Here is a 23,457-nt window from a genome sequence, read left to right on the forward strand (position 1 = left end):
CATGGAATTCAATATTTATGATGATTAGTTTACATCTTTCATGGTCAGTCTACACCAATTTCTTTATTTTGCTCGTCTCTTCAGCTCGGCGTACCCGCTTCAATTCATTTCGGAGATAATTTGGTCCGAGTAGGTTTAGCGGGTCGTGCTCTGTAGTTAAATCAAACACTGGATATTTTTATCTTAATTTCGAGTATACTTTAAAATGAGACTTAATTATGGAGGCATTTTTTGAAGAAAAAAATCCATCTTATAGTCTGTAAATATAGTTTTAAGAATTGTCAAAGTGATTCTCGTTTTTTACTACATATTTTTCAAATGTGTTTTTTAATTGACCGTTATTTTTTAAATATTTTTCTACATAAATGGAGAATGTCAGTAACAAAAAAATTGTTTGCGATGTTTAATATTTTTTTAAATTACAGATGTAAGTGTGTGTAATGGGTACTTTGAAGAAATATATTAATGACAATATTTATTTTTTCTGTTCATATGTTGGCAGATTTCGAAAATAATTGAGTTTGTTATTTTTTTTAAATTTAAAATAATATATTTTGTACAAATATTGTAACAATTTTTTCTTTTTCTTTCAGAAAGACGGATGGGCCTACACAAGAAATAAAACACAATAAAAATGAAAGGAGTATACATGTTTAAAATTCAAAGTGCGTCTCTTTTTCGATACGTGATTAAAGTTTTAATGATGAAAACGCTAATTAATTTATCTTTCCATACATCATAAGGTCGTAAAATGATATTAAGCTCAGAATTCTTCCCTCTCAAACGCCCGCCCAGAACTTTTATGCGAAATTTTAATTTAATTAAATCTCGTTTATCATCTTCTTTTTTCTGTGCAATTTTTTGTGTTTTATTACATAATCACCAGACGAAGGGATTAATTTTAGGCCTAAATTCTACGAAGGTGCTTCAAAATATTACACTCCAAAATAAAAACTTATTCGTGTTTGATAATATCACCAAAATTGATGAATCGAAACTATATCAACCGTGGAAATACGTTTACAGTAATAGTAACAGTTTTAGTGATTCGAGTTTTATAAAAAATAATTTTTCAACACATGTGCATTCGTACTTACTTAAAAAGGAAAATAAATCTAAAAACCCTTTATTTAACAACCAACTGTCGAATACATTAAAAAATCAATCTTCATTTTCAAAAGATGTCTCTAAAATTAATGTTACTAGTCTTAATTTATTAAACTTTATTGAAATAATGGCAAACGAAAACGTAAATGATTCAGCAAAAAATGGTACTAAGTCCCTTCCAGTGAACACAAAACATCTACAGGATAAATTGAACAACTTCACCAATGAGGGGAAGTCTCATTCAATTTCAATCAATCCTTACAGCACTTCAATAAGGCATAACTGTACAGATTGGAAATGTATTATCATAACCTCTTCGTTGCTTTCAATCGAAAGAAAAATGAATGATTCGATCCGCCGAAAGACAAACGAATCAATTACTTTGAAAATTAATTCCTCAAATATTATTCCTGAAACCGAAAACAACAAAACATTTAGTATATCGAATGCTGAAATCACAACCAAAATGAATTCTCCTTTCAACATAACAGAAAGCGGTGAAACTCAAATATTTGCGTTGACTAATTCCTTTCCAACGCTCGATAATAAATCGAAAAATGTTTCGATTGTACATTTTCAACAATCTGTGGACCTTGATAAAGGATTTGGGAATAAAACGTTTTCTAAAGAAGATTATCCCAAAGTTAAAAGAGGAAATTTTAAATCACCGGATAAATCTTTCTTGAAAGACGATGAAGGAAAGTTTAGCTATGATCTCAGTTACGGAGCGCAAACTAGTAGAATTAAATCAGATAAAGGAATTAGTACCCTTCTCGGCCCGTTAGATTTAACGCCACTGCTGAAAAAGATAAAAAACAAAGAAATTGAAAAGAAAAAGGAGTATACAGCCTTTTTTAGTGAACAAGCTCAAGATTTTCCCGGACATAAAGCAGCAGCCAATCCCGATCTTTCACGAACGCAGAAAAGCTCGACACAAATCACCAGTGAAATGTCTCCAACAACAAACCGAATGCCTCGACTAAAGGACGCGTCGAGCATAGTTTCTAACCCTAATGTCAACCATCTGAAAACTTCCCAACACTTTCAAGAGGCGACGGTCGATAAGTACGGTAAGGATCTCATCGGAGAGTTTTTCACAAGAAGTAGCGTAATTAAGTCTACCGAAAATATGACTTCTTCAAAAGCTAGTGATCTTGTAACGGAAACCGTTTTGTATAATCAGCTAGAATCATATTCCGCCGACGATGTTACGCCAAAGCAAGCTCTGAAAGTTGAAAACCTTTTTTATAATGATACAGAAAACCCTTCCGAATGCCATAAAAATCAAAGTGTCGTAAACAATACATGCGTGAATTCAAACAGTTCTCAAATAATAAACGTTTTTGTCAATTCTTCAACTATTTTAAACGAGACATTAAAATTTAATGGAAGCATTTTGACGAATAATCCTTCTATGAACTCAAACTTTACACTTACGACTTTAATAAATCAATCGATAATTTTAACTCCTCCCTCTACAAAAGTTCCCGAAGGAAAAAAAAAATTTCCGTCAGTAGGAATCAATCCGTACAAGTATTCAACCGAGCCGTATAATGTAGATACATTGCCAGTTTCGGACAATAACACTTACGTCAGTCGTAACAATGAAAGTTTTTTATCCAACAATACCACTATACAATCTGAAATAAATCCTTCAACTACTATTTATACAACATTAATTCAACCCGAGGCACCTCTATTACGGAGCACTAGCAACGTAGGAGTATTCCTTAACCAATCTACTACGTTAAGAAGTTTAAGTGAAGTTGAAGAAAACGTGACATTAGACGTTTACACATCAAGTGCGCTATACACTTTAGTTTCTAATTACGGGTTAACAACAGTTCCCAGTGTAAATTATTCGTTCCCTAAACAAAACGAGGAATCCAGCAGTTTAATTAAAAGTGAGGATCGATGGTCGGACGCAAAAGTGAATGTAAGCATGCAATCCAATAGCTCTGGGACAACGAATAACTCCAACTCGTCAGACAGTGATGCTAATTGGCCTGTCAAATTAGCATCTGTTGTTGAAGGAGATATCATCCTTGGTGGGCTTATGATGGTAAGTAATTCAGATGTGATATTTTTAGATTTACGATTTACATGTTGAATATGTTCGCAGTTATAGAGGTGTGTTCAAAAACACAATACGAAATTGAGTATTTCGAAAAAATCATGTTTAACTTTAATGAAATGTGCAGATTTATAATATTTTAATTTTCTTTTTACATGAAATTATGTATTTTGGATCTAAGGGCACACCTAATGTGGAGCTTTCATACGAAAACACTTTTGTTTATTTATTTATTATATTTTACATACTATCAATATTTTTTAATGAACGCCTCAATAAGCAAAACCCGTGACGAGAAGTTCATTTATATTTAAAAAAATATTTTTATGTATATTACAAATGATACAATATAAAATCAAATGATAAAAACACTAATTATGTATATTAATAGAACATAAATATAAATAAATAAATTTCATGGAAAGGAAAACTATCTTTGTTCTCGCAACTTTAAAAAAATGTGGAAAAGAAAATAAACCTCAAATTTATTTATTTTCACTAAAAACTTTTATTTTTTTTCTTGTTTCATATAAGCTCTTAAAGTTGGTACAGTTGGCAAACACCAAAGTAATGTTTTGGAAATACATGTGAAATTCAATAAACACAATGTGAATTACAACTTTCGTACAATAAATCAGTAGCGTTTCGATTCTTAAACATAATTCAAAGTGATTAACGTCTTATACACTTAAATTTATTTTAAATTTATTTTAAGAAGGCAGGAATCTCATTTATTTTAATGGTTGCTAAGAGAACACTATCCCGTTAAGAAAAATTTTAATGGTGTCGTTTTTTACTCTTCGAACATTTTTATTTCACAATGTTTAAATCCTTAAACTCAACATTGAAATATAAAACAACCCAACAACCATTTTCACTTTGAGAATGTTTATTTTCTTAAAGTGAGCTAGAGACGGGAAGGTGTAAAAGAAATATGGCTGACAAAATGATGTATTTTCAGGTCTGTAAAGTGGCCAAAAAGTTATGTGTACCTACATAAACATACTAAGCATACATAGTTTATAAGTTAAAATAATTCACCTTTTTCTTAATGTTAGGTTTGAGAAGTATTATTTTTTTTGTACATGTATGCATTTAATGGATTTCAAAATTGCAAAGTTCATATTCATACTATAATAATCATCCCTACAAACGTATCGATAACGCGTGCCAAAACGACAGATACTTATGTTTCATTATGATCAAATATCGTGTCATCATGATCATTTGATAATCACGTCGATTCGAGTACTACTCGTTTAATTTTTTTTAAGTATTTATAAAAATAAGTAACTTATTTCATAAAATCTTTATTACACATATTTCTTCATTAAATGATGATGTATTATTTATCGTTTTTTTATGGTAAAATCAACACGAAATCGATTCAAATTACTTAGCGTAAGAAACGGTACATGTATCCGCTATGTCATTTGAGTTGAAAATGTGTATGGTATGGTATTAATAAAAAGCAAAAAATAATTCATCAAGATACTGAAATGTTGAAAATAAATCATTCTCGTGGTAATTAGAGAATGTATAATTAATTTTCCATCGCCATTTGGAAGGTTTACTTTTTATCATTGAGCAAAATTAGCCCAGAAAATTATTCTTCAAAATAGAGGTTTTTCTTATTCTTTATGAATATTCAAAATACTTTCTGAACCTTTTTAAATTCAGCTCAAGGAGCTTTTAAGAACTTTCCTGAAATAAAAGGCCTTTATTATTTGCAATGATTTAGAATATCATTAAAAATATTTATTTATGTATATTGGTATGCGAATAAATTTGCATATTTCTATATGTAATTTATCAAATTTATTTATTAACAACAGCTCCATGTGCAATATATTTAATTTATATATTTTTTAAGAGTGTGATTTACTTAAAAATGTATAAAATGCATATTTCGAAATACTTTGAACACAATATTTCATTCCTTGTGTTTACCTCATTCATATAACATACAGCCATTTTTTTGATAATACTGCTTTAAAGTTCAAATTATTTAATGAACTGGTAACAGGTTTTTTAGATTATTTTTTTGACGTCTCAACAAAGATGAGGAAGAATATGGAAATCTAAACATTTACGGGCTAACGACCATGATAGAAACATTCACTGATTCTACCCATGATTGACAACCACACTACTCAAATTCTTGGAAATTCCGATTGTATTACTTGATTTCTATGACGGTCATAAGCCCCGTAAATGCCTAGACTTTCATATTCTTCTTCATCCTTGTTGAAATGTCAATCACAAAATTATTTAAAAATAACTCCTAATTGGAGATAACCCAGATTTGTTAACAAGTATTTGGACACACTCAAAATGTTGTAATCTATTTTTTTTACCAGAGTTAGAATAAAAAAAATACAAACAGTATATTTTGTGAAATTTACGTCACGAAAACCCTATAAAAAAGAGAAGCTTGATGTAATCTAATTTAAAACAAAATATTCAATGGAAACTGCCGATAGCATAGTAACATTGAATATGTTTGTTTAGGTCCATTCGAGGGAAGATCGCGTGACGTGTGGTCCGATAATGCCCCAAGGGGGGATTCAGGCCCTCGAAGCCATGCTTTACACCCTGGACCGCCTGAACTCTAACCCTTTGTTCATGCCTAACGTCACCCTCGGAGCCCATATCCTGGACGACTGCGATAAGGACACATACGGCCTGGAGATGGCGGTAGACTTCATCAAGGGTAAGTGGATAAGTGAACGTTAACTAGCAAACAACAATTAATTTCGTAGAGATTGGGGTAATCTTAAGTATCGCCGATATCTCTGTATGAAATTTGATGTAGACATTTCAAAGTTTATCGTAAAAGCAGCTCCATAGTCGACAGCTCAGTGCACTGGTTCTGCCAGAAAATATATTTATTTAATGCAGAATTGATTTTTCACCACTTTTATTTTTTGTAACATTAAACGGTTTCTAGATCAAAAAATGTTGTCTTCTTTAGTGATGAATAAATACATCCCCATAGGTTGAAAACAACTTTTTTTAAATTTTTACAACAACTCTGAAACAAATCGGATATCTACCTTATTAAAAGTATCCCACCCAACTCATATATGCAATATATATGTATATATATATAAATATATATATATATATATATATATATATATATATATATATATATATATATATATATATATATATATATATATATATATATATATATATATATATATATATATATATATATATATATATATATATATATATATATATATATATATATATATATATATATATATATATATATATATTTATATATATATATATATATATATATATATATATATATATATATATATATATATATATATATATATATATATATATATATATATATTATAAATATATATATATATATATATATATATATATATATATATATATATATATATATATATATATATATATATATATATATATATATATATATATATATATATATATATATATATATATATATATATATATATATATATATATATATATATATATATATATATATATATATATATATATATATATATATATATATATATATATACATAAATATATATATATATATATATATATATATATATATATATATATATATATATATATATATATATATATATATATATATATATATATATATATATATATATATATATATATATATATATATATATATATATACATATTGGATATATGAGTTGGGTGGGATAATAATAATAAGGTAGATATCCGATTTGTTTCAGAGTTGTATTATTTCAATGATTAATATTTCATCTTCAAAATTATTAAGTAAAACGCCCATTCAATAATGTATTTATTCTGTCGAAATGAAAGCATCTTAGAATATTAATCTCGAAAAAAGCCTTTAAGTGGATTACCAAAGCTCCTTAAAAAAACATCCCCTGAATAAACTAACCTCAAAATGTTCTGCTCGTAAATACAAGAAAATTGTTTTTACTTCCTTAATTATACCAGAAATTTTTGTATTTTCAAAACCATGATACTTGTAAAAATAAAGCTTCTTTATTATTTACGCACTGAAAAGAAATAATGATTATAATGAAATAATAGATTATACCATTTTTTACTCAAAGAAAATATTGACATTAATTTTTGAATCGACTCGTAAAAAACTAGCGCTACCTAACGGTAAAAGTCTTCAAATTCTTATTTCGATATGGCGAGCGTTCAGTCGTATACTACAAAATCTTTCAGTCTACAAAATGTTTTAGTATTACATCACTCGTTCTGTTATTCTTACAATTAATACCCTCTGTATTTCGTATTTCACACATAATATTAATAAATTTAAATCACAGGGATGAGCTGTCTACTTGACTTTGAGTTGAAATTAAAACGGATTTAGATTTTTTTCTGATTTCAGCACGAATCATTATAATTGCATAGTTACATCTCTCAGTGTCAAATTTTGACAAATTTACGTTACCATTTTGATTAGTTTTGTATCATAATTTCTAGCTCCGATTACCATTCTGGTTACAACCACTTACCCAAATTTGAGCGATTTGATTTTCGTTCAATGTATGTCGTATTGATTAATGATTAAATTCAATAGATCAATTTTATGATGTGCTATTATTGGCTAATAAATTAATATGAAAAATCACAAGACTATGGGTAAAATTTTTAATGAAATCTGTGGAGAATTAAGGGATATATAATATAAAGGTTTAAACTTTAGATATTCGAATAAACGAAAAACGGATACCGCTATACGTCATCATTTTACGTGATCGGGTGTGTAATGCAGCGTATCCCGAAATGTCTCTGCTTAAAAGAGCTATAATAGTCTCTGCTTAAAAGAGCTATAGTGTGGATTGTTTGTCTACCATTACTTACCATATGTGTTATAATATTAACGGGGGGGTGGGTGGGTGGACCATAGACATCAACAAATAGAGCCGCCAATAATCTAGCAATCGCATCAATATTAAAATAAGTCCAACGTCTATGTGACGTCATTTATTACCAACTTATGAAAACAACGTTTTTACGAAGGGGAATTTTTCAAAAGAAAATGATGATATTGATTATATCGGCTGTTATAAACACAAAACGATTCTAATACAATCCTTTATGGGTTGAGTATGTTAAATAGATATTCTTCCCTTCTGAAAATGATCCATTACAGTATATATATACTTCCTGTGTTGAGAGGGGCGTGATAGCTCACCGCCTAGCTGTGTAATTCAGACTCCACCCTCTATTGTGGAGTTAGGCAAATATCAAATTGGTCGAAACAACGTTACCAAAAGCCTTTGGTTAATTTACATCCTTATTATTATCATACAATACATCAACGCGTTCTGTAAACACGCTCAACAGTTTCTAATGAGAAAACCTCAGCATAATATAATTAACTGCTTTGTATAATAAAGCAATTGAGAATATATCCCATATTATCTGCCATACGAGATCCAACCCTGACTCAACGTATATTAGATAAACCAATGTACGTGGTTTTAGGAATCAAATCAGAGGTACATTTTTCTTCTGAATTAGTTTCAAATATTGGATATAAAAACGAAATTAGTTTTTTTAATTAATGGTTTTAAAAAATATTACATAACTGACTGCTGTAAGTTTATTTTAATGCAAAGGATGAAAAACGAGTGACATCTCTATAATTGTTTTGTTAATTCAACCGCTCATGTAAAGAGATTTTTATTTCTGAATAATATACAGTCCATGTTACTTTAAATTGTGATATATAATTTTAAAATGTCATTTCATAGTTTATTTATTGTTTCGGCATTCACTTTGCGGTAAGACATGGTGAAAATGTAAAAGAGAAAGACATGTCGTTTTATCACTTGAGTTTATTTTACTATGACGACTAGTTTTGGAAGCTATGCTTCCATCTTCAGGTCTAAATATAAACTGATAAATAGTTTTCAGCATAGCTGCTGAAACTAGTCGTCATAGTAAAAATAAAGTCAAGTAGAAAAACAAGTTTTTTTCTTTTACAATTTCATCATTAATAGTATTCCATAATGCCCAAAGTTAGACGAAAATGTGTGTTCTATCCCTTCGTGTACGAATATTTGTTATAATAATAATAATAATAATAAAACCCTTATCCACACCCCAATGGTGCAAAGGGCACTGTGTCATATAAACGCAGTGTTATCTTGATCGTTTACACATGAAGGAAAGGTGATCAGCCCTCCGCTTCAGGCACCAGTCCATGGTAATATTTAATAAATATTACAGTGAAAAAATCACTCATATTTATTTTACCCCCCTTGGGAATCGAACCCGTGACCTCCAGAACGGTAGCTGAGCGTGCTGACCATTACACTACGGAGGCGGCGGTTGTTATAAACCACTTAAATAAATTTGGAATTCGTTGTTTTGCCTTCGTTAAGACTGGTATGAATTATTTATTTAATTACTTTACGGGCCGTGAAAACAAATACAATTTTTGAATATTGGAGTAGGTACTGTGGCTTTTATAACTCGTTAAAACTCGTTAATATAAGAACGAAAACATCACGAGTTCTGAATAAAATATTGCTTGCTTGGAGTACAGAACGACCAAATCTCTGAGCAAACTGGATTTGTAGATGACACCGACTGTGATTTTCCCCAAAAACTTTTTGTTTGTTGTCCTTGACAAAACTTGTCCGCCTCTGTAGTGTAATGGTCAGCACGCTCGGCTACCGTTCTGGAGGCCCCGGATTCGATTCCCAGGGGGGTCAAATAAATATAAGTGATTTTTTCACTGTAATATTTATTCAATATTACCCTGGACTGGTACCTAATGCGGAGGGCTGATCACCTTTCCTTCGTGTGTTTACGATCAAGATAACACTGTGTTCATATGAAGCAGTGCCCTATGCACCATTGGAGTGCGGATAAGGGTTTTATTATTATTATTATTATTTTCCTAAGAGGAATAACATAGACATCCTCTTACTCTAAAACTATTTTACAACGCTTTTGTTAGAAGCCAATTAGACTATGGCAGTATCATAATTGACCCCCTCCTAATATACTTATTGAATAAACTGTCTGTTATTCAATACAAATGCTTAAGAATCATCCTGGGTGCGATGAAGTCTTCCCCCAAAAATGCTCTCCAATTAGAAGCAATGGATGCTCCTCTAGACATTAGAAGACAATATCTATCTGACAGATACATGATAAAATGTTTAGCTTTTGAAAATCACCCATCTCTTTTGGCATCTAAGAAATTACTAAACTCTGTAATATCTAACCGTGTGTTACATAATAGGCCTTATCCAGCACTCGGAAAAAGTGTTGAAAAACTGTCAAAATTTATCCCAGAAATATTCCGATCTCCCACCCCCTCCCTTTATAACTTCCCTTACTCTCATCATATTTTTTCCCCAAATATTATAACCCACATCGGAGTTGGGACTAAATCCCCTAGTCCGATTTCCCTTTTCAACTCTATAATTTAATCAAAATGGAAAGACTGGTCTTTATTCTTCACAGACGGATCCAAATTGGAAATATCTGGCTATTCAGGAGCTTCTTTTTACAGTCACGATGATGGTTACTGTGCCCAATTCAACCTACCTCAACCTTCGTCAGTTTTTACTGCGGAATGCTTGGCTTTAAGAGAAACCCTTTCCTACATTATGACCAAAAAGTTTGAAAGGTGCCTCATTTTATCCGACTCTCTAAGCTCTCTTCAAAAAATTATCAGCAATCCCTTCAAACAAGCCCAATCTCATTTAATATTCCAAATCCGTGAGAAATTATATTTACTCAAAGAAAAAACGTTCAGATTTCTCTCGCTTGGATTCCAAGCCACCATGGCATTCCGGGAAATGAAAAAGCCGACTCTCTAGCTAAGGAAGCCGTTTTAAATGGAAGTACGAATTTCTCTTACTACCCATCTGATGACCTTTTGACAATTCCAAATATTGATATGTCTTCCAGCTGGTCCCTCAAATGGAACTCCTCCAAAGTTTCAAAGGGAAAACATTACTCTCTCATTCAGCCTACTGTCCCGTCCCGTCTTTGGTTTAGGATAATTTCGATGAACAAGAAAGATACATCCACCATTTGTCGAATGAGGATGGGTCATTGCTGTACGAGAGAGCACCTTGCGAGGATTGGTGTCTTTGACTCCCCCATTTGCGAGTGTCGTTGCGAAGAGGAAGACCTTAACCATATATTCTTTAGTTGCCCAATAAATTACCAAATGCCAAATTTCTTTAAATCTCTGGCCCCGCTTATTCCCCTCCTTACAGATATCCATCTCATCCTGGCGAGCAGGAACCCAAATTTGCACAGACTGTTAGTTGTTTTTCTGAAATTAAATAAAATAAATTTATAGTTTATCTTTATAATTTTTAGTCTATCATATTTTATAATTAAGAATTCAATTAACTTGACATTGGCAAATGCATTGTATTACATGTGCAACGCCATTCCATATTTTAAAAAAATGTTTCATTCATAATTAAACTGACCATTTATTTTTATCCTCATAACGGGACATGTACAAATTTTTACGTAATAGTGTGTATATTCAAGAAAAAACGTATTTTTTCATTGTTTTTATGTATTAATTAAAATAAAATGAATGTTGATAAAGAAAGATGAATTCATGCTATAAATGTGAAAATAATAAATGTTGTTTTTTATTGGAAAAGGCTATCTAAAAACGGGACGGTCACGTTCAAAACGGGACGTATGATCACTTTATTCAAAATGCACTTGGTGTTTATAGGTACCTGACAGGTAAAAATAAACTGTTCTAAAATAAATACCACAATGGTAGCACTATCTGTTGAATGTAATAACAACAAACGTTGTAAGCATTGCTCATGGGGGCAGCGTGTTTCTTGACAGTTGCTTAACATTTTCAGTGTTTTCGATTGCATTGTTGTTTCATTTTTTAATGTTTTTGTCGCTTCGCAAACATTGTGAAATTGAACTCTTTATAAAAGGGTGATAGCTATTTTCATTCCTTCCCATTAAACCATTCTGAGCCACAGCAACACGTGGCCAATAAAATAATTATTAATATGATTTTTTTTACCTTTACCTGAGAAACCAACCATAATGAGAAAACTAGTGAACAGTGCCATCTTTTAAATTGCGTTCAAACATTTACCGAGGTTTATTTCTTTGGTTTGCGTCTTCGCTAAAGATGTGGAAAGTTTCGCTGCAATGCTAAAAATATTTTAAGGAAACTTGGAACAGTAGTTAAAATGTTCACCGCTAGATGACTTCCAAAATACTGTTTTTATCTTAAAACAATATAAGTAAAAATATTTGTTTTTTTTTAATAATGGGATACAATATAATATTTATGTACACATTTTAGACTTTTTAAACAAAAATAATAGTTTAATAATAATTGTAAGGTCATTCTTATTCTTCGTGGGTTACTATCAGAATGAAGTAAACCACAAAATGATGATTCGTTTGCTTCTTGGTCAGTCCGGTGCTCCACCCGGCTCTATCCTCCGCTCATCTCTTCTACTGGGCATGTCCGGTACGATTGCGCTACTATTTGTGCAGTCGATTTGTGAACATGCTATTGACTGTCGCAAACTCTGTATATAATATTATTATAACATACAATACTTCTATGAATACGGTTCATTGTGAGCATACATTATGTTCAAATTCTTCGGTGAGGAAGGTTAGATATGATTATCAGATTTTTTCAATACAGTTTGATAATACCATCGTAAGACAAGCAAAGATAAGCTCTCAAAAAATAAGTTAATTCAATAAAATCATTAATCGTGGTTTTATTGGTATAATATATGAGTAAATTATTAAAGAAAAATAGTGGAATTTCACGAAATATATGCCAATTCAATAAGTAAGAGAGGTTTTTTTACCCTTACGATTTTGTAATTGAGAAGGGGTTGATAATTTGTTTTTCTAGTAAATGAAATAGGAGACAAATTACATATATTCTACGTATTCAGAATTCGTGTTGGTGACCACTCGCTCACTCCTTTCAAGAACGTCATAAATCAAAAAACTTGATTTTTCAGGAGAACGTTTTTAAAGTTTAAAAATATAACACAATGTATTAAAAATACATATCAAGCCACTTTTTGGACTTTTTACTGTGCAACAGATCTTTTTAGGTAAAACCTGAAGTTTTTTTTCTCCATTTGAAAATATTTAGTATATCTAAAGAAATAATTAAACCATACCATTTCTTCAAAATGCAAAAACAACATTTTTATATTTAGTTAAAAATATGCCTCTTTTGCTGGGATATAGTACATTTTCTGGGCATTCCAAAAACATGCATAACTGAAAACTGACGATTTTTGATTTATGACGTTCTTGAAAGGAGTAAGCGCACTGTTGTAGGTGAAAAGATATTGTTCTACTAGCTAAAAATGCAAATGCGCAATTTTTTTTTAAATCGTAGTATATATAAGTCGAAAATAAAAGACTTTAGAGGGTTGGGTTTCTTACTGTTTTTTGTTTATATTATTTATTGATTATGCATAAACGTTGTAGAACAACATGATTATTTTAATTTAAAAATGAAACAGTTGTATCAGACTACTTTTAGGCTTATTATTAAACAAATAATAAAAATAAATAAATAAATAATAAAAATAAACGGAACTAGTTTTGAGAACTACAGATGTTGTCATCAACAGGTGAATATACAAATTGAAACATAGCTTAAATTTTCACATCTTTAGCAACATTTATAGTTCTAAAAACTAGTCATGTTTAGAACTAACACAAAATATGGGCTTTAACAATTGTTTTTTGTTTCGTTTTAAAAAAATAACTACAAACTCTACAGAATACCCTTTATAGGCATAATTTTTCTTCGTAATAACTTTTTTGGTTCCTTTTCTATGTTCGTATATATTTTGAGGCAAATAAATTTAAGTTTAATTAAATACTATTCATTTTACGAAGTAATCTGAGAAATAGCTATTAAAATACATCACATTTAATATAAAACCTAATACTTCACTTCTATCATTACTTCTGGCTGAAAGGAAATAATACATCATAACACAATTAAGAAAAATAACTTCACACGTAAACAGTAAACAATTATATGTCGGAGGTATTCCGTATATCAAAGAACCTGAAAAAATCTGTCGGTAGTATGAGCTGTGAGCACAGATGGGTAAGGATAATGACATTGTAATTCGATTTCATCCCACAAGGTGCTCACTCCGGTTTCTATCTGTCTAACACGTAAATATACGCGACAAAATGGCACACAATCTAATTTGCTGGGCTATATACATTTTTTTCCAGGAGAAAGCCCTCGCTTCAGTGTCCAGCGTTGCGATGTGCTGGAAAATTACATTACTCCATTATTAGATGTAATTTTGTCTTCTTTAAGGCATTACATTTCTTTTACGATAAGTTGGATTTATAATGTCATGTTATAAAATGATTATAGTACAACAAAATGCCACACCAAGCTATTCCAATAAAATGATACATCGCTCACTCCTTTCAACAACGTCAAATATCAAAAATCGTAAATTTTCAGTTGTGCATATTTTCGGAATGCCCAGAAAATATACTATATCCCAGCAAAAGCGGCATATTTTAAATGTAATATTTACCCGCTACAGGGCAGAAAATATTGTTTTTGGATTTTAAGGAAAAGGTGTTGTTCTATTTTTTTTTTTAAATACTAAATATTTTTCAAATGGAGAAAAAAACCTTCAGGTTTTACCTAAAAAGATCGGTTGCACAGTAAAAAGTTCAATAAGTGGCTTGATATTTATTTTTAATATATTTCGAGAGTTTAATTTTTATATATAGAGCGAATAAGTATTTTAATTTTATTTTATTAAAGTAAATACCACATTTTCTTAAAATCTATCGTGATATGTGTTTCGATGCACCGTACGCTGTTAAAAAATGACGCAAAATGCATCGAAATACGTGTCACAATAGATTTCATGAAATATTGGTATTAACAAGTAAAACTTAAATATAGAATGTATAGATATTTCCTCAAAACGACAACGTATCAATTAATATAAATCATAATTATTTGGAAGTCATAATTTATATTTTCATAATATTTGAACAGCTTTTTTAAAATGTATTTCTTAGTTTTAAAATGTTTTTTTTGTTCAAATTGTAAATCTCTCTGTCAACGAATAAACAGATAATTATTTTAAATGTACAAACTGCAATCATGAATTTTTTACTATATTGGCATGTTAAAAGACAATACTTAGTAATAGTAAGAAACCCATTAATGTACAAAAATCTCATAAAATTAATAAGTTTATATTATTTATTATATTAGAAACTGGATTATTTACCCTACAGATGAGATGTCAATTTTAAAAGTGTCTCAACTTGATATGATACGTGTATCGTTCTTCCCTTTTTCGATAAAATAAGTAATAAAACCTAGGATGCTCAAAGTTCCATCTTGTTTTATAAAAAAAGGGAAGAACGATGCATAATTCATAAGTATTTTTTTACAACAAAAATCACCACTAAATAAAATCAAGAGTGTTTTAAAAAAAAAATAAATTAAGATCATTTGATGTCTGTATTATTATATGTTATTTGTTGTCTTGAAATAAATTTTCTCTAAGTATCTAGAGTAACTAAGAGGTTCCCACCATTATCCCGTAGTTTCCTGTCTAAAGGCGGTTTATTGCCTTCCTCTTACAGACACCATAAACTAAACATAAACAAGTTGCCCCTATTAAGGATTTCTATGGTAACTATTATACACCTTCATATATTTATTATTTACTACCAACATTATACTGCCTTGAACATGAGCCCAGGATCTTAAAGGGATGCGTAAAAACACTATTATCATTTAGTTTTCTTGGAAAAGATATATCGATATATATATATATATATATATATATATATATATATATATATATATATATATATATATATATATATATGTATATATGTATATATATATATATATATATATATATATATATATATATATATATATATATATATATTTATATATATATATATATATATATATATATATATATATATATATATATATATATATATATATATATATATATATATATATATATATATATAAATATATATATATATATATATATATATATATATATATATTTATATATATATTTATATATATATATATATATATATATATATATATATATATATATATATATATATATATATATATATATATATATAAATATATTAATTTATTATTAGATTAAAACCAATATTTTTAGCTTTTCCACTTTTTTATTTGACCAGCGACCGGGTTTCGTCGTTACCGACATCATCAGACTGGTGAGAGGCTATACAAATTGTTATGTTATATATAAAAGAAGGCAGGAGTTGATAACCATGATTTGATGTAATTTTATGAGAAATTAATTTAATTTTAGTGAATTTAAGTATTGTATGATATTTTAAATATTTTTTATAAAGGTTTTTTTTGTATTGAAAGCACGATTTTATATAAAGTTAAAATAGATTAGCATTTTTTGTAAATGAATTTAAATTATGTAACGAGGTATCAGGAAATGCTGGTTGACGGCTCCTTCCACTAAGCTGTGGTTGTCCGGGGGGAGTCCGAAGTTCTCTGAAATGTAAATTTCCCGGCAGTCATTTCTTATCGACAAGACATTAAGGCATCTATTGTTTCTTTTCTAATGGGTAAAGTAAGGGAGAATGAATGTGTGTTACTTGATCATCTAATATGTCTTTATTATGACAATTTTTTTTTAATCTATTTATTAGAAATATTAAAAAAAAATATATTTATATATATATATATATATATATATATATATATATATATATATATATATATATATATATATATATATATATATATATATATATATATATATATATATATATATATATATATATATATATATATATATATATATATATATATATATATATATATATATATATATATATATATATATATATATATATATATATATATATATATATATATATATATATATATATACATATATACATATATATATATATATATATATATATATATATATATATATATATATATATATATATATATATATATATATATAAATATATATATATATATACATATATATATATATATATATATATATATATATATATATATATATATATATATATATATATATATATATATATATAATATATATATAAATATATATATATTTATATATATAAATATATATATATATATATATATATATATAATATATATAATGTTGTATACACTTGTATAAGACCGTTTTGTGTTTATGAATGGAAACACGTCTAGTGTAATGTTGATTTATGCATTATTTATCAACAACTAAACAGTTCGATTCAGTTTCAAAGTATTTTTATTTTTTTATTTTCTGATTTAAAAAATCAATATTAAAATAGTATATTTCCAGTTTAAAAAACGATAATTTTATAGGGTAAAGAAATAAAGTAAAGGGCGCAAAAAAGAGAGAGTATTTTTTCTTAACACGATACAGATAAATATTCAGGAAGCTCTTCTGTACGTTAATTCCGCTTAACGTAACTGCGGGTTGGTACCTTTCCAGCGTTTAATTATACCCAATTACTCTGCTTTATCATTATTTGGTTCGCCAATACTAATTTTATACGTCCGTAAGGAGTGTTTTACGAGAATCCCTAGAAGTGGTATTCTTACAATATTAACACTGTTTGATAATCTTTTTAAATTTATTTTATTAAAATTAAACACTTGAATATACCACTTAAATGAGTTTTATTTTTACTTACGACTAGTTTCAAAAACGATAGATGTTTTCATCTTCTGGTACAAATTAAAACTAACGAAGAAAAATAAATTTCAGTGTTTATATAATGATAAAAAAATAATTAAACCCTTATCCGCACCCCAATGGTGCATAGAGCACTGCTTTATGTGAACACAGTGTTATCTTGATCGTTTACACACGAAGGAAAGGTGATCAGCCCTTCGCTTCAGGTACCAGTCCAGGGTAATGTTGAATAAATATTAGAGTGAAAAAATCACTTATATTTATTTGACCCCCCTTGGGAATCGAACCCGGGACCTCCAGAACGGTAGCCGAGCGTGCTGACCATTACACTACGGAGGCGGACAATAATACAAGTGTATATGTAAGTTAATAAATACAGGCAGGGGGGTTAAGGAACAAGATTTTTTGTAAAAGGAAACATTGATAATAATGGTGACGTATTTTGAAACAGTATATTATTATTATTTTATTTTATTTCTTATCTTATTTGTTTCATCGTAGTAGTGAATTAATGTGTGCAAATTAAGTCAGTAATGGCGTTAAGCTAGTCAGATAAGCTAAAAGTGATTAGCACCTTTTGCTACTGAGCATGCAGCTGCTCGTTTTCTGTGGAGGAAATATTTAATAAACAGTATTTATCAAAGATTAAAAAAGGAAAAAAATGCCTGTTACTTAAAAAAGGAATCAAGTTGTGATAGAATGGGCTCGTACTTAGAAACTCTGTTTTAGTATCCGCGACACTAACCGCGAAACTACAGCTTGATTTTTATAAATTGGAACAAATAAAAATTATATACCATAAAATTTTTCTGAAATACTTATATAAAAGCTTGTTATTTATTTGAACATATTTTATTTATTAACATTATATGAATTTTTGCATGCTTCCTTATAATACCAAAATTTAAATTAAACCTCCAAACCAAAACCACAGAAATCCATCAATCATAACCCAAATCAATTTGGAAATCCATACTAACACCAGTTGTGGTGTTATTACTTACATAATATAATATTGAAGGAAATTTATAAGTGCTAGTGTAATTTCCGAATGTTAAAAAAATACAATGTTTAGAATACTTTTTATTGTAAACATTTAGATAATAACAAATGAGGTTTCTAATGGAAGAAAATAATAATCGATGGTTATTCAAATAATTGTATTCCGGTTTTTCTGCTTTGGGCAATATTAGATGGTGGAAATTTATCATGTTTTTATATAAAATTTGGTAAACTCTCTTCCGGTTGCCGAATCACTCCGGAAATTATGAAAAATTTACCTAATTGAAATTTTCGACAAAACTTTTTTTATACGATTCGAAAAGAAAAGTTTTCTCTGAAGCAGCTACTGATTCTATAGATAATATGTTTTATTTTTTTAATATACTCGTATATTTGCAGACATGAAAAAACATATATATATATCAATCTATTTAGAAGTTTTTTACGTATTTTTAGCTTATTATTTAAATCCTTTTTTTCAGTTTGTATCAATGATTAATTTAATTGCAATTGATCTCAACTTTTCTTTGACTGACTTACTTCAAACTATTATTTATTTGGAAGGCTGCATAAATTAACCAGTCTTAATAAAAATGACATATTTAATAATTGTTTCATATGTTACAAATATGTGTGTGTGTGTGTGTGTGTGTGTGTGTGTGTGTGTGTGTGTATATTTTTGCTTATAATTAAAAAAAAATTATATGACAAACAAAAACCATTTTCATTCATATTATTTATGTTATTAACCATTTATATTGATATAAAGCTCTAATGAACTTAGATCGTTTGATGTTCACGTGTACTTGTATCAATGTAAATAATAATAAAAAATCAGACCCTGAAGCTAGGGGGCAAGATTGTAATACTTCTACTCTACCTATTTATGGAATAGAGTTGTAAACACGCATCTGTACCATATATAATTGCATGTATTTGATGCCTAAATGTGTGGGTCTTTCAGCATGAACATGTCAATTCAGCTAGTAAATAGATCCAAAGCTCTTGTGCAGAATAGTAAAAAAGAAAGGCATTGTTCTTTATGGGGACATTATTTTTTCTTTTGGGTGAAATGGCAGTGCACAAAAAGAGTCGTAAACCTTTTCGAATAATGTGCCTTTATGTTGTTTTGTGTCTACGTGGCAGGAAAACCCTGATAAATGTGTTTCTCTCCTCCTTCGAACAAAATATACACAGAAAAAGAAAATATCGCTATGACGACTGAACGTTCGAATGGTTTTGGATAAGGGTCCCATTTGTCGCACTGAATGGGAACGGCAGGGATACAACGATTCATACGTCACGCCGGAACGTATGAACAAAATATCTTCAATGTGGTATTTTTTCCTTGAAATCTGACTTACAAAACATTTTCTTTTGTACCTCAGAACCACTGATTTGGAATAAACAACAGTATATGTTACGTAAAGATAAAATCATTGTATAAAATTAACATAGAGATAATATTTTCTTCCCAAAATTTTATGTGTATCCAAATTATTATTCTTAAATCTGCATATATCCACTAAAAAGTTGAAAAAAATATATTTATTGAAAAAATACTTTATGGAAATATATTTTTATTATTACTTAGTTTTATTTTCGCATTCCTTTCCATTAAACATGTTTCTTACCTTATTTTTTTATATACTCCTATTTTCCATACCCGTTTGTTGTTTTATTATTTACTGTGTGTTAGTTTTGTTTTTTAATTTTTCATCTTTTTTAACATTCTTAATTGTATTTCAGTCTCGTTAACCTTCACACCACGTCCAAAATGAGTAATGGAAATTACTCATTGGGAGTATTATGTATGTGACTAATAATGATATTTGTTTTCACCATCGAAAGATAAAAATAAATAAATTAAAGCATTATTTTTGTTCTTCAATATAAACAGCTTCTACGAGAATGTGGAGAAACCTAGATTTGCGAACCTGAATTTAGACACCCCAAAAATGTGGTGAGTAAAATATCTAATCAAATTACAAGCGTTAAAATTTTAATAATGTTTTCAATTAATGAAGTTCCAGAAAAATGAGTAGTTAGTTGTAAATCACAGTGAAAGAAGAATAGTGAATGTTACACGTGTTTTAAGTGATCACTTAAACCTGCCTTTGACTAGTCGCAAGACCTATAAATATCCAGACGTCTATATTGTTCTTCATCTATGATGAGATTTCAAAATATATATATATTTTTTATTGAAATATTTGTGTTTTTATTATTAACACAAATATTCCAATTTTATACTATTTCTGTGAACCTAATTGGCTCATTATTAGAAATAGGTATCAAATTGTGGTAGAGTGGGTTCGAACCGAGAAACTCTGACTTGAGAGTCCGCGACACTAACCACGGGACCACAACCCGACACAAATCATATGTTTTACAACATTTTAAGTGTGTCCAAATACTTAACATGTCATCAACGATGATGAAGAATATAGGCTGGTTTAAGTGATCACTTTACACACGTGTAAAATTCACCAATTCTACCCATGATTGACAACTACACTACTCAAATTCTTGGAAAATCTATATTTACATATGAATCAATTTAGAAACATTGTTCTTGAATCACTAGAACTTCACCTCAGACACTATCGGTGAGATGAAAAGAAGCTTTTTATTGAGCAGAAACTCTTTTATTAGTACGTAAAACCTGTAAGTGCCCAGGCTTCCATGTTCTTCTTCATCTTTGATGAGTTGTCAAAATATAATCATATTTTCTATTTCAAGATACAATGTGATAATTTCACAACTGATGGTTATGATAGAAGGAAAAATTAGCAAGACGACTATCCTGCAAGATGGACAAAGTGAAAAAGCTCTATAAATCTTTCTTGGGTTTGACTCAAATCGAGGATATATCTTTAATTCCAAGAAAGTCAGAAGACCATGATAGACTTTCCACTTCCCGCAGAGGTGAAGTTTTAGACTTCACTACAACTTATATCATCTAGATGTATCTTCGAGTCTATCAGGCTGCAATGCAGTCTGAAATATCTGCAAGAAGCTCAATTATTAGCTGTTTTTTATCGTTAAATATCATTTAAAAAAAAATTATTGAATGTTTTTCGCCTGTACTTTGTGGCATATTTTATAAACATTATAAAATAACACAAGTTTTTTTAACCACTTTTTATTGGTACACTTTTTCCAACCGGTTTCGACAAGAACCTTGTCATCCTCAGGGTTTATGTACGAATTCTTAAAAAATTGAAATACTCATCGTTAGGTTATCTGGTAGTTAAGTACCCTTCCCTTACGATGCCAAAAACTTCCAAGCACTCAATATGAAAATGTGATTTAAAAAAAAATATTTAAAAAAACTCCTATTTATTGCTTTTATTGAGCATTGCGCAACGAATACGTCTGAATACGAAAACGTATGCTAAGGACGACAAGGTTCTTGTCGAAACCGGTTGGAAAAAGTGTACCAATAAAAAGTGGTTAAAACAATGTTGTTTTATTTTAAAAAGTTTAAACAAAACGTGTTTAAGATTTTGCTATTTGTAATTTTCTCCACGAATGATGGTATTGCATCGAAATATTAATTAAATAAATGTTACACTTGTGTTACTTCATCACTTAACCAAGCCTATGACGGTCGTAAGCCCTGTAAATGCCCAGAATTCCATTTTCTTTTTCATCTTTGATGAGATGTCAAAAATGTTAAGAATAATTCTTAAGCGGAGATATATACAGGACCAACCTGCCAATGGTTATACCTGTAGGAAAAGCTACCGCTGTGCTGAACAATATCACGCTGGATATTGACCTGTTCCATATCGCTCACTCCTTTCAAGAACGTCATAAATCAAAAAAACTTGATTTTTCAGGAGAACGTTTTTAAAGTTTAAAAATGTAATACAATGTATTAAAAATATATATCAAGCCACTTATTGAACTTTTTACTATGCCACAAATATTTTTAGGTAAAACCTGAAGGTTTTTTCCCTATTTGAAAAAATTTTGTATATTTAAAAAAATAATAAAACAATACCTTTTCCTCAAAATGCAAAAACAACACTTTCTGCCCTGTAGCGGGTAAATATTAAGTTAAAAATATGCCTCTTTTGCTGGGATACAGTACATTTTCTGGGCATTCCGAAAACATGCACAACTGAAAATTGTCGATTTTGATTTATGACGTTCTTGAAAGGAGTGAGCGATATGTCTTAAGGGATTCTTCTACATCTTTAACAACAGTTTTTTGAAAATTTTAGAATTTCTGTTAATGCATTAATTTTCAATTTTAGTTTGTCATGCATATTTTAACTATAAATTAATCAATTGAATCGAATTATCCAGATTTGTGAAGTATTGTACATAATTAGAATGTTGTAAATAATTTCTAGTACTGTACATTTTATATAGGCATTAAAAATTATTTATACGCTACATATCGTAGTACGTACTAAACATGTAAAATATTTTTCGAACTTCTTTGATAAAGTTATTATTTACGTATTC

General features: G+C 29.0%; 1 protein-coding gene across 1 annotated transcript in view; it reads left to right on the plus strand.

Annotated features, from left to right (window-relative positions):
* The first annotated feature begins 1,157 nt into the window (after positions 1–1,157).
* The window catches only part of LOC148299274 (uncharacterized), a 28,044-nt gene continuing 5,744 nt past the window's right edge, over positions 1,158–23,457 (plus strand). The window contains exons 1-2 of the mRNA XM_088276241.1: positions 1,158–3,169; positions 5,693–5,894. Coding sequence (XP_088132367.1) covers positions 1,235–3,169; positions 5,693–5,894 — 2,137 coding nt within the window. The 5' untranslated portion in view covers positions 1,158–1,234. The remainder of the gene's footprint in view (positions 3,170–5,692; positions 5,895–23,457) is intronic.

Source organism: Brachycentrus maculatus, unplaced genomic scaffold (genome assembly GCF_059751285.1).
Source record: "Brachycentrus maculatus isolate JH-2025_06_01 unplaced genomic scaffold, ASM5975128v1 h1tg001217l, whole genome shotgun sequence".
Taxonomy (NCBI): domain Eukaryota; kingdom Metazoa; phylum Arthropoda; class Insecta; order Trichoptera; family Brachycentridae; genus Brachycentrus; species Brachycentrus maculatus.